General features: G+C 41.2%; 1 protein-coding gene across 1 annotated transcript in view; it reads left to right on the top strand.

Annotated features, from left to right (window-relative positions):
• The window catches only part of LOC120518609 (kelch domain-containing protein 1), a 41,929-nt gene that overhangs the window by 25,908 nt on the left and 2,645 nt on the right, over window positions 1-13,376 (top strand). Inside the window, exons 9-12 of the mRNA XM_039741485.1 lie at window positions 4,466-4,578; window positions 4,704-4,776; window positions 6,783-6,867; window positions 8,395-8,447. Of these exons, the coding sequence (XP_039597419.1) occupies window positions 4,466-4,578; window positions 4,704-4,776; window positions 6,783-6,867; window positions 8,395-8,447 (324 nt within the window). The remainder of the gene's footprint in view (window positions 1-4,465; window positions 4,579-4,703; window positions 4,777-6,782; window positions 6,868-8,394; window positions 8,448-13,376) is intronic.

Genomic DNA, 13,376 nt, shown 5'->3' with positions numbered 1-13,376 from the left:
TTGTCCCCATGCATAGTGACAACCCCCAGAGGTTTTTTTTTTTTGTTTGTTTCTGTCTTCTTTCTCCAGGACTCTGAACAAATCTGAATCCTTGTATGTGATGTAATCTATTCTTGCATTTTGCTTTGTAGCTTGTACTATTACATTGTATTCCTGAGGTGGCAATGATAGTTTGGCCGTTTAGCTTCGTGAGGAGGATTACTTGTGTTCTGTTTTGTGTGTTGTGTTTACCCCATATTTTGACACCCATTGCACGACCAACATACACGGAAGGGGGTCTCTCTCTGAATTGCATTTCCCAAAATTTCTTCCATTTTCTTCCCTACAAGGGTTTTTTTTTGGAGAGTTTTTTCTTGTCTTCTTAGTGGCCAAGGCTGGATGGGAAATCAAAAACAGGGCCTAATAAAGCCCATTGAGGCATTTGTTGTGTGATTTTAGGCTGTACAATAAATAAATTGTTGTTGTTGTTGTTGTTTTAGGCCTTAAATGTCTTGATGATATTGGCAACAGTGCTCACAGGAGTATCAGGCTCTTCAGAGGTGGTTGTGTTGCCTTTCTAGGCTTGGCTGTTACCATCCGTCTTGCCTCTTCAAACAACTCCCTGCTTTTTTCCTTCTTTTCTCGTATTTAGTGTGACACAAGTTAAGTAAACTGGCCTGGCAGCTTTTCAAATTCGAGAATTCCCCCATGGCAACAAATTATGTTCTAATTAAAACAATGCATACATCTCTAGAAACCTCTAGAAGCCCATAATATGCATCAAAGGTAATCTATCCTTGGTTAGTTCTACTTTCTCTTTCACCATAGTAGATATACAGTCAGGTCCATAAGTGTTTGGACAGTGACACACTTTTCATAATTTTATCTCTATATGCCACCATGATGGATTTGAATAGACCAATCATTATGTGATTAAAATGTAGACTTTCAGCTTTAATTCAAGAGGTATACCAATAATATTGAGTGACAGACATTTTTCTGCATAGTCACCCATTTCCAGGGGCTCACAAGTATTTGGACATTTGACTGACTAGCTGTTCCATAGCTGGGTGGGAGCAGTCCCCTCATAATTTCATTAACTTTTAAACAGGTAGAAGGTCTGTAGTTGATTCCAAGTGTGGAATTTGCATTTGGAAGCTGTCACTGTGAACTCTCAATATGAAGTCCAATGAGCTGTCCTTGCAAGTAAAAACAGTCCATCATTAGGCTGAAAAACCAAAACAAACCTTTTAGAGAGATGGCAGAAATGCCAGGAGTGGTCAAATCTACCGTTTGGTACATTCTTAAAAAGAAGAAACGCACTGGTGAGCTCAGCAACACCAGAAGGTCTGGAAAACCACAGAAGACAACTGTGCTGGATGATTTCATAATTCTGTCCTTGGTGAAGAAGAACCCCTTCACAACATTTAGCCAAACCAATGAACACTCTGCAGGAGGTCGCCCTGTCATTGCCAAAGTCTACAATCAAGAGAAGACTTCATGAAAGTAAAGACAGGTTGTCTACCACAAGGTGCAAACCACTGATAAAACTCAAGCACAGGAAGGACAGTTTAAACTTTGCCAGAAAACTTTTTTTTTTAAAAGCCTGTTCAGTTCTGGAACAATTTTCTTTGGACAAAGAAATCTAAGATCAATACGTACCAGAATTTTGGAAAGAGAAGATTATGGAGAAGAGAAGAAACAGCTCATGACCCGATAAATGTCACATTATCTGTGAAACATGGTGGAGGCCATGTTATGGCATAAGCATGCATGATACATTTCTAAATGGTGTATACAGTGTTTTGTTAAACCCCTTGAATTAAAGGTGAAAGTCTACACTTCAATCAGATAATGATTGCTTTATTTCAAATCTGTTGTGGTGGCATACTGAGACAAAATAATGAAAATTTTGTCATTGTCTAAATACTTATGGACCTGACTGTACCTAGAAGTATAATATACTGTTTGTGTTGACAGGTAGCCAGGCAGTTGTAGCATATGTTGGGATGGCATGCGTGTCAGATAGAGATTTGTCCCATGTAAGTGTGCCAGCCATAATTATTTAGAACATTTGCATTAAAGCATGCTGATCTAACGATTTTATTATTCTGGCATGGCATGCAGTCCAGGGGCCTCATGCATAATGCTGTGTGTAGAATTCGCACTATAACATGGCATAAGCACAAAAGTGAAAATGTGCTTACGCACAAAAAAATCCAGATGCATACATCTGTGTGTCCGCCAGCTTCCACGTTCTTCCACTCCATAAATCTCAGTCAGCGTGAAAAAAATGCACGTGTTCACGCCTGCTGCCCCACCCAATCCTCCCAGAATTACACCTCTTTGAATATGCAAATCAATATAAAAAGCCCTTAAGCTTAGTTTTCTGTGAAAAGGCAATGGCAAAAGCATGAGGGAAATTAGAATTTCAGCGAATACCAAGTGGAGGAAAAGAAAAACGTACAATTTGTTGGTTTAAACAGTGGTATAAACAACAAAAGGAAGTTGATCGAGTGACATAGAGTGTCGGAGAAACTCGAAAGCTCAAGTTCACAAGGTCGAAATAAAAAAGAAGTTGTCGGATATCAAAGTCGCTGTGAAAAGGCGAGTCGTAGCCCACCGTCTGAATGTCATATGAAAGCTTATTAGGGTACAGAGAAAAAAAAAGGCACACAGTGGGAAAAAAGCACGAAATGTCAACTTCAATCTCGAAATTTCCACTTTAATCATGTAGTTTATTTTGTCATTAAAGTAGAACATCATAAACTTCATCTTAAAATTGTTTAATTTACTAGTTTCTCAAATCCCATCGTAACTAAAGTATCACATTAAATGCTTTGTTTTGTATTTGATCTTCTATGTGCGTGAATCACTACGTGCTTCTTAAACGGGCTTTCTCTTCCTCTGACAGGACACAGAATCCATTACATTTGTGATATTACAGCTCTCTGAATAACTAAAATACTGAGATGTATAGGTGATATCATTTTCATGATGATAGGAGTTAAAGCATGTTATTAAACATGAGAACACAGTGGCGCAGTGATTGTTCATGTCTCACACAAGATGCTTGCTGCGCCATGCACGACCTTCGATGAAATACTGTCTCTTTTAAATGTACTAACCTTCGATTCCTGTCCTTACTTTTCTTTCTTCAAATACCCAATTGCCATACAATCAGCTCTGTAACAGACTTTAAGCCATCTGTAGGCTTAGAATGCTGCCGATTCTTCAAAACTTTTAAGGAAAATGGAAATATCTTCGTAGTACATGTTTAATTATTCTATCCATCTATCCTTCCAGTGTTGTGTCAGCACAAGCAAGAATACAGCGTGAGGCAGAAACAATCTGTGAACGGAGCGCCAGCGGCTCGCTAGCACTGCGGCACCGTGTCCTCACATGTTTAATTATTAACAATATAGATTATTTAAATGAAGTTAAAGTTGTAACTGTATAATACAGTATAATAAACATATTTTGCTGCATTTCATCTTAAAAATGATATCGTCATCATATGTAAACACGCGCTTTATAAAGTGGCTCAGGTTGTGCAATATTATAACTGTATCGCAAGTTTAGAGTGAGGTAATTGTACTAATCAGTAGAAACAGTTCTACAAGGAGCACTTGATGGACTGATTGAGTGCGTTTAGAGTTCTTGGAATGAAACTCTTTCTGAACCGCGAGGAAAGGCTCTGAAGCGTTTGCCATATGACAGCAGTTCAATAGACAGCATGTTTGAGACAGTGTGTGTTTGATGCTGTATACCGATAATTCTCCTTCTGATCAGCTGCTGTACAGCTGTGATTCACACTCAGATACAGTGATATAAATACTCTGAGTGGTGCAGTGAGAGTAATATGGAAAAAGATGATCTGCTGTGGCAACCCCTAATGGGAGAAGCTGAAAGAAGAAAAAGAAGGTGCAGTGAGAGTAACAATGCTAAAGCAGCTATTGTGTTTAGAATAGTTTGACCATTCTGTGCACCATTATATTGTTACAGGTTAATTACAATCAGATGCATTAAACTAATAAACAATATGCAGTTAATTTCGGTGTATTTATAAAGCTACGTCAGGGATGTGGATCTAAAAAAGAAAGGCTAACCACACAGGAACAGTAACACTGCTTTGACGCTGGGTGCCACCTTTCTGCAAAACCATGCAGAGAAATGCGTACGACAGGGTATGAGCTACCGTGGAAATGTGCGTGGCTTTTCACTAAGATTAGGTTTTATACATCGCCATTTGAACGTGGAAACGTTCTTACACAACATGTTTGTGTATACGCACCGTTTATACATGAGGCCCCAGGGCTTATTCTTACCATGTGCCTGTTGATCCCTGACCAGCTCAAACAAAATGGTAGGATATATGAATTGGTTTTCTCTTTCTCAGTTTTACAATCCAGTCAAAGTGACGTCTGCAATGATTGAAGTGAAACTTTGGATTCCGGCCTGAATGCTCTCATATTTTCTGTTTCAGAATTCAGACTTCAGCAGGACGTCCTCCTGGCCGCTCTTGGCATTCTTTTACCTCTGTAACAGACAACATACTCTTCTTGTTTGGTGGACTGAGTGCACAAAGTGTACCATTAAGTGAGAACACATTACTAATGCATAATTTTGATGATTAATTATTATTAATTATTATGTTAGTATTGGTGTACTGTTCTCTTGTTCTTAAATATAGTCACTCTGTTGACTTTTCATCTTTTCTTTAGGTGATGGTTGGGTGTTTAATACCAAGACTAAGGAATGGAAGCAATTAGAACATTTACCCAAGAATAAGCCCAGGTAGAAAGAGACTTTTCATAACCATGTACAGTGCCTTCAGAAAGTATTCAGACTCCTTCACTTTTTTAAGATCTTGTTATATTGCAGCATAGTGCTAAAATCATTTGTAGTTTCATTTTATTCCCCATGTCAGGCAACGCTCAATAACCGGGTATGACAAAATGAAAAAAGGGGTTTAGAAATTTTTGCTAATGTAGTAAAAAATAAAAAACTGAAACACGGTATCTCATTGACACAAGTATTCAATCCTGTTATGTAACATTTAGTTGAAGCCCCCTTTGCACCGACTACAGCCTGGAGTTTTCTTGGGTTTTGAGTGATAAGCTTGGTACACTTAGATTTGAAGAGTTTCTGCCATTGTTATCTGCAGATCCTCTCAAGTTTTGACAGGTTGGATGGAGACCATCAGTGGACAGAGATTTTCAACTGGGTTTAATTCTGGGGTCTGGCTGATTCACTTAAGGACAGTCAGATAGTTGGCCGTAAGCCTCTCCTGTGTGGTCTTTGCTTTCCTGTTGGAAGGTGAACCTTCAGTCCTTGACATTAGGTTTTATTTAAGGATATCTCTGTACTTTTGCTCTGTTCAGTTTTCCTTCAGCCCTGGCTAGTCTCCCAGTCCGAGTGGGTGATACACAACCCCACGACATGATGCTGCCACCATCATGCTTCACTGTTGGAATGGTACTACACAGGTGATGAGCACTGTCTGGTTTTCCCTAAATATGATGCTTAGCCATGAGGCCAGACAGTTCAGTCTTGGCTTTATCAGACCAGAGATTTTTGGTCTCACAGAGGCTGAGAGTCCTTGAGGTTCCTTTTTTCAAGCTCCAAATAGACATTCATGTGCATTTTACTTAGGCGAGGCTCCTGCCCGGATTGGTGGAATGATGGTTGCTCTTCTGGAAGTTTCTTCCCTCTACACAGAGGTGCTCTGGAGCTCAGCCATAGTGATCAGGTTCTTGGTCACGACTTTCACCAATGCCCTACTCCACTACTCAGTTTGGCTGGTTAGCCAGCTCTAGGAAAAGTTGTGGTTATTCCAAACTACTTCCATTTAGGAATTGTAGTCACTGTGTTCTTGGGAACCTTCAATACTGTGGATGTTTTCTGCCACCTTTCCCAGATTTGTGCCTGTCTCTAATTTCTTTCTCTAAAGTCCTTCGACTTCATGGTGTGGTTTTTGCTCTTCTACACAATGTCAAGTGTGGGGCCTCCTATAGACTGTTGTGCACCTTTCCTAAATGTGTTCAGTCATTTGAATTGACCACAGGTGGTCTCCAAACAGAAATGTCTCAATGATGATCAATAGAATGGAATACACCTGATGGCTCTGAATAGTTCCATTCATCCATCATCCAACCCACTATATCCTAACTACTGGGTCACAGGGATCTGCTGGAGCCAATTCCAGCCAACACAGTGCGCAAAGGCAGGAGACAAACCCCGGGCAGGGCACACACACACTCACACAACACACAACAGGGACAATTTAGAATCGCCAATGCACCTAACCTGCATGTCTTTGGACTGTGGGAGGAAACTGGAGCGCCCGGAGGAAACCCACGCAGACATGGGAAGAACATGCAAACTCCACACAGGGAGGACCCAGGAAGCGAACCTCGGTCTCCTAACTGCGAGGCATGAGCGTTACCACTGCGCCACCGGGGAGAACATGCAAACTCCATGCAGGGGTATTGAATGTTGTTTAAGGAGGGTAAAATGATTGTAGCATAACAAAGTATGAAAAACATGACAGGATCTGAATACTTCCTGAAGGTGCTGCAATATATCTGACAACATCGACAGAAAAAGAATATGCATAGCCATGGTTTACTGAGTACAGAAAGCCTAGTAAACAACGAATTATTTTATCCGGAAGTTTCCAGTAATGTTCACTTGTGCTGAAGGCAGTTTAAAAAAAAAACAGCTGCAAAGACTTTTGCGCTTTGCTGCCAAGGCTTTTCCTCTTGTGTGACTGATTCCTTCAGGAAATCTGTCTTTTTTAGGTTGTGGCACACTGCCTGTCTTGGAAAAGAGGCAGAGGTCGTTGTTTTCGGAGGAAGCCAAGAGGACCTCCTTTCTGTGGACACAGTAAGCAAGCTAATAAACACGCTGACAGTCCAAGGCTACTGTTTAGGTCTCGCTCCTACAGAAATGGTTTCCAAGTCCCCACATATCACATTTAACGTGAAGGCATGCAAAATAGTGGTGCAGATACTTGAAAAAAAATGTATTTTAGACAAATGTCCAAGTCTTGAAGCATAGTGAGTGTTACCAGGGCCACTGTCCTTGTATAGACAGTGAATAAGTAGTGTGCTATAAAAGTGACAGCTGGTTGTTCAGTCCGCTCTGTCGACTTCCTCTGTGACCCTGAGCTAATCACTTAATTTGACAGTCCTCCAGCATTGTTATTCAAACAATTTTGCCACACTGTATCCATACAAGACTTATTTATTTGACTCATTAATTCATATAATTATCATGGAGTAAAGCATCAACGTGCCTTTACATGGTGCTTTGTCCTTAAATACAGACAGCTTGTTCTCCCTGTGGCTGTTACTGACCTGCACCCGAATTTAGCCATTACAGTCCCCACTACTGACTCTTTCACAAGTAGCTTTACCAACCAGAAATTCCATTTTAAAATATTGAAATGATTGTACTGTACCTGTAAAGCACCTTGGCACAGTGCTATATATTGTTAACTTGCTTGCATTTAAAATGTCATTTTATACATAGAGCAAATAGTAGGTCAAAGATAGATAGATAGATAGATAGATAGATAGATAGATAGATAGATAGATAGATAGATAGAGACAGACAGACAGACAGACAGACAGACAGACAGACAGACAGACAGACAGACAGACAGGACAAGACAAGACACTAGATACTTTATTAATCCCAAGGGAAAATTCACATACTACAGCAGCAGCATACTGATAAAAAAATATTAAATTAAAGAGTGTTAACAATGAAGGTATAATAAGACAATAATTTTGTATAATGTTAACGTTTACCCCGGGTGGATTTGAAGAGTTGCATAGTGTGTTGGAGGAACGATCTCCTCAGTCTGTCAGTGGAGCAGGATGGTGACAGCAGTCTGTCTGTTGCTGAAGCTGCTCCTCTGTCTGGAGATGATCCTGTTCAGTGGATGCAGTGGATTCTCCATGATTGACAGGAGCCTGCTCAGCACCCGTCACTCTGGCACAGATGTCAAACTGTCCAGTTCTGTGCCTACAATAGAGCCTGCCTTCCTCACCAGTTTGTCCAGGCGTGAGGCGTCCGTCTTCTTTATGCTGCCTCCCCAGCACACCACCGCGTAGAAGAGGGCACTCGCCACAAACAATCTGATAGAACATCTGTAGCATCTTATTGCAGATGTTGAAGGACACCAGCCTTCTAAGGAAGTATAGTTGGTTCTGTCCTCTCTTGCACAGAGCATCAGTATTGGCAGTCCAGTCCAATTTATCATCCATATACATATGAGATACATCACATGTGTTTATCTACAGTATACCTAACATAGTGAATCTTTTTACATAAGTGCATACAATACTTGAATATCTGGGTTAAATGCTTTACATTTTGAATGTCTTCTTTTTTGTTTTTACATAGGGACACTGCAATGATTTACTTGTTTTTCAAACTCAGGCATATTCTCTATTCAGGTAAGTTTTGATTTGAAACAAGCAGCAGGTAGGTCCTCCCATTTGAAATAATGAGATGGAAATGTGTACCCTTCACGTGTGGAAATGTGCTGGCACAAGATAAACGGGAATAATAGAACACACTGGGAAAGAAGGCCGTAAACAGCATTCTGTATTAGCTGCTCCAGGTGACACGATACTCGCCGTGCTGTTGGAGCTTTCTGTTGGGCTTCTCTTTTAAACTGGCAAATGAATGTGCAGACATTTTGTTTGCAGGATAGTAGACCCACGGCAGCATGTGGAGCTGCTGGAATCATTTGCATGAACCATTAAACTGATGTTACATTACACGACATCTAGTCATGCAGTATGTCAGACTTGGCGGGTCACACTGCAGATCTCATTGACTGACTATGACAATGTAAATGACTAGAAATCGCTGGACTTTGTGATATAGCGGGGAGTTGATGAGGTAATTGGGGCTAGTTGCACCTGCACGTGAGGGTGCGATCGTTCTCATTTGCTTAATCGACTTCCTGCGGTGTGAGATTGAGGCCCACTGAGCCGTATAAGTAAGGGCCAGCACAGGAGATCAGGAGGAATAAAGAGAAGAGAAAAAAAAACGGAAAAGAAAGAAAGAACGAAAGAGGCAGAGAGCGAGAGCAGCATTGGGGTAAAGAGAGTAGACAAGCCACCCAACTGAAAGAGAGAGGTCAGCATGGTCAGGGGTCCTGTGTTAGAGTGAGTGATCGGCTCTTGAGGGACGGATCGCACCCACTGATTATGAAGAGGAGTGGGTTCGGCCAAGATAGAGTCCTTCCTAGGGATCTGAGGGACGACTGTGTGTGTGAGAAGGAAGATGGGAGGACAACCAATCCCGAGTGGTCTGGCAGATGCTGGCAGAGGCACCCAAGACGGGGGTCGGTTGCGTGAGGACTGTGGTGGCTGATGTCTCTTCAGCTGAGCAAGCCTTGGGTGAGCTGGAGAGACTGGGAAGAAGCTGTGTTTGGCTGGTTTTCCCCACTGTCTGCTACAGGTTTTTAGTCTCGTTTTAGACATTTGGTTTTTCAGAATCAGAATTCTTATTTACGGCCCAATCTTCACGAAATTTGGTTGGCGGCTTCCCTGCACTAACTGAAACCGATGTACGTACTTATTTCGATGGTATGACGACACTGTCGGCCGCCATATTGAACTTTCCAACGTCACTAATTCTCCAACTTCCCGTGTAGGTAGAAGGCTGGCCCCATCTTCATGAAATTTGGTAGGCGGCTTCCCTGCGCTAACCGAAACCGATGTATGTACTTATTTCGGTGGTATGACACCACTGTCGGCCGCCATATTGAACTTTCCAACGTCACTAATTCTCCAACTTCACGTGTAGGTAGAAGGCTGAAATTTGGCATGCTCATTCCTTACAGCTTACTTACAAAAGTTAAGCAGGTTTCATTTCAAAATTCTACGCGTAACGGTCATAACGGTTGACAACGTTCGCCATGTTGATCTTTCTTATTTATGGCCCCATCTTCATGAAAGTTGGTAGGTGGCTACCCTGTGCTAACCAAAACCGATGTACGTACTTATTTCAGTGGTATGATGCCACTGTCGGCTGCCATATTGAACTTTCCAATGTAACTAATTCTCCAACTTCCCATGTAGGTAGAAGGCTGAAATTTGTCAGGCTCATTCCTTACAGCTTACTTACGAAAGTTAAGCAGGTTTCATTTCGATGTTCTACGCGTAATGGTCATAACAGTCGACAACGTCCGCCATGTTGAACTTATTTCTTATTTATGGCCCCATCTTCACGAAATTTGGTAGGCGGCTTTCCTGCGCTAACCAAAACCAATGTATGTACTTATTTCGGTGGTAAGATGCCACTGTCGGCCGCCATATTGAACTTTTCAACGGTCTTTGTTACTTATGGCCCCATCTTCACGAAATTTGGTAGGTGGCTACCCTGTACTAACCAAAACCGATGTATGTACTTATTTCAGTGGTATGATGCCACTGTCGGCTGCCATATTGAACTTTCCAATGTAACTAATTCTCCAACTTCCTGTGTAGGTAGAAGGCTGAAATTTGGCAGGCTCATTCCTTACAGCTTACTTACGAAAGTTAAGCAGGTTTCATTTCGAAATTCTACGTGTAATGGTCATAACGGTCGACAATGTCTGCCATGTTGAACTTATTTCTTATTTCAATCAATCAATCAACATTTATTTATATAGCACATATTCATACAAAAAAAATGTAGCTCAAAGTGCTTTACAAAATGAATAGAAAAATAGAAGACACAATAAAAATAAATAAACATAAGCCAACATTAATTAACATAGAATAAGAGTAAGGTCCGATGGCCAGGGTGGACAGAAAAAACAAAAAAAACTCCAAAAGCTGGAGAAAAAATAAAATCTGTAGGGGTTCCAGACCAAGAGACCGCCCAGTCCCTCTGGGCATTCTACCTAACATAAATCATCATATTTTCATGGAAGGACCTGATGATGATGGTCACGTAGACTTCTGGCTTTCAGTCCATCAATGTTGGTGCATCATGATGCTTTGAGGAGGTGGTGGTGGCGCAGGCCGCCACCACAAAGAAACCGGAAAAGAAACAGAAGAGAGAGTAGGGGTCAGTACGGATTTTAGAGCCACCATGAATAGTTATTATGAAGAATTGAACATACAGAGTATCAGGATTAAGTTAAAGTGAAGTTATAAAAAGGCCATGTTAAAGTAATGTGTTTTCAGCAGTGTTTTAAAGTGCTCTACTGTATTTGCCTGGCGAATTCCTATCGGCAGGCTATTCCAGATTTTAGGTGCATAGCAGCAGAAGGCCGCCTCATTTTTTTTATTTATGGCCCCATCTTCACGAAATTTGGTAGGCAGCTTTCCTGCGCTAACCAAAACCAATGTATGCACTTATTTCGGTGGTAAGATGCCATTGTCGGCCGCCATATTGAACTTTTCAACGGTCTTTGTTACTTATGGGCCCATCTTCAAGAAATTTGGTACGCGGGTTCCCAACGCTAACTGAATCCTACTTACGTACAGTACATATATACGTCCATAGCCTGCAGCTCGGTCACCGTGTGATGCGGCATTGGGTCCCCCATCCCAACGCCTCCCACGTTGTTGGCTGCCTGCCTATATAAGGCCGTTCGTCGCTCCTGTCTCTACATTCCCTTCCTTGCTTCACCACGGGATTCACGTCTCCCTGCTGATAATTACAGACTTTTTATTTAATCCATGGCTGCTCCGCTGTTTTATTGTTTGTTTATTACGATTATAATTATTGTGTAGGTATTTTAGACTTACTTTACATTGTTCAGGTACCCATTTCCTTTATCATTCCAACCGTACCCCCATTAACATGTCTATCGAGGTGATCACCATTGATCAAAGAACTGTCACTTACCGAGTGGTTTCCATGCCCGGAGATGGCACCTGCCTTTTCCATTCTCTTTGTTACATATTGCACGGCCATATCAGGCTCTTATGTATTGAACGACTGGGACATGTTCAAGGTGTGGACTGATGATGGTACAAGAGATAATTATACTACACAGGAGCACTAGAAGAGTGAAATGCTTAAGCCCTTCACCTATACTTCTGCATGTGAGTTGATGGCTGCCGCTGAATTGTTCGGTTGTCGCTTTCAAGTGTACGGAAATGGCCAAATATTTTACACCTTTCGACAACCGCCAATGCCTCTTAAACATCTTAGATTCACATGTGACGATTTCAGTAGTGGACACTTTGATGTTTATGAATGTTTAAACTCTCAAAAGCTGGATGTGAAGTTATCGATGAAACCGGTTGTATGCTTACAAAGCTTGACAGATGCCGAATGTCTCTTCAACACAAGTCCTACAAATACTGTCGTAATTGAAACAAACCATGAAACTCAAACCGATTATGACAGCAGCAATCCAAGCTGTGAGATTTCAGACAAGATTACTGTTCACATGGCCAACTGTACGTTGCATGCTCAAGAGTAAGCTCAGTGCACAGCTTGGTCATATTACAACCGGAGGGCCGAACTCACAATGTGGTATACAAAGAGATCAAATAATTATTGGTATATTTTCCTTCAGTTTAAAAAGGTTTAATTTTCTTCTTAATAAAAATTTTAAGGCAGTACTTCGCCGCTGCTAAGCACGGGTATTTTTGCTAGTCTATATATATAAAAGCCAGATATGAAATTTCCTGAACCATGAGGACTTGGGACTTGAAATTTGGCATGTAGGTTACCCTTGGCCATTAGGTGCTCGCTAAGAAATGGTTTTAAAAATTTCGTGGTCCAAGCATGAAATTTCTTATAGTTTTTTTAGACCCGTTTGTATGTCTGTCTGCTTTTTTACAAGAGAACTACTTAACGAATTTAGATCGTGTTTTTTTCTATAATTTGTTTGAACATTCTGTTGATTCTGTGACTTTCTCATCGTGCTAAGTATCATAGTTCGCTTGCGGTACTGATTTATTAGCACGAATCCAAGAGAGACTCATCGGGGGGGCGGGGCCCTCCTCACTCATGCATCTGCCTCTGGGCGTAACCTTAACTCCGCTTAGTTAGCGAACGAGATAACTACTTGACAGATTTAAATCTTTTTTTTTCTATAATTTGCTTGAAAATTCCGCTGTCATTGTGCTAAGAATCATAGTTCACTTGCAGGAGCGATATATTATATACTAGCAAAATACCCGTGCCTCGCAGCAGAGAAGTAGTGTGTTAAAGAAGTTATGAAAATGAAAAGGAAACATTTTAAAAATAACGTAATATCCCTGACCATCTCATCTTCGTTGTCAACCATTGTAAAGATAACAGGTTTCATTCATTGAAGTGTTCACTACCCAAATCGGTACTCGTGAATCCAGGATGTTTAACAGGCATTCCCAGTGTTCAGTTGTGGATTTGCCTGCGAATATTTAGCGGCAGCGTGTCTATGA

This window comes from Polypterus senegalus, chromosome 18 (genome assembly GCF_016835505.1).
Source record: "Polypterus senegalus isolate Bchr_013 chromosome 18, ASM1683550v1, whole genome shotgun sequence".
NCBI classification, from domain to species: Eukaryota; Metazoa; Chordata; class Cladistia; order Polypteriformes; family Polypteridae; genus Polypterus; species Polypterus senegalus.
This window is presented reverse-complemented; position numbering and strand designations above follow the sequence as displayed.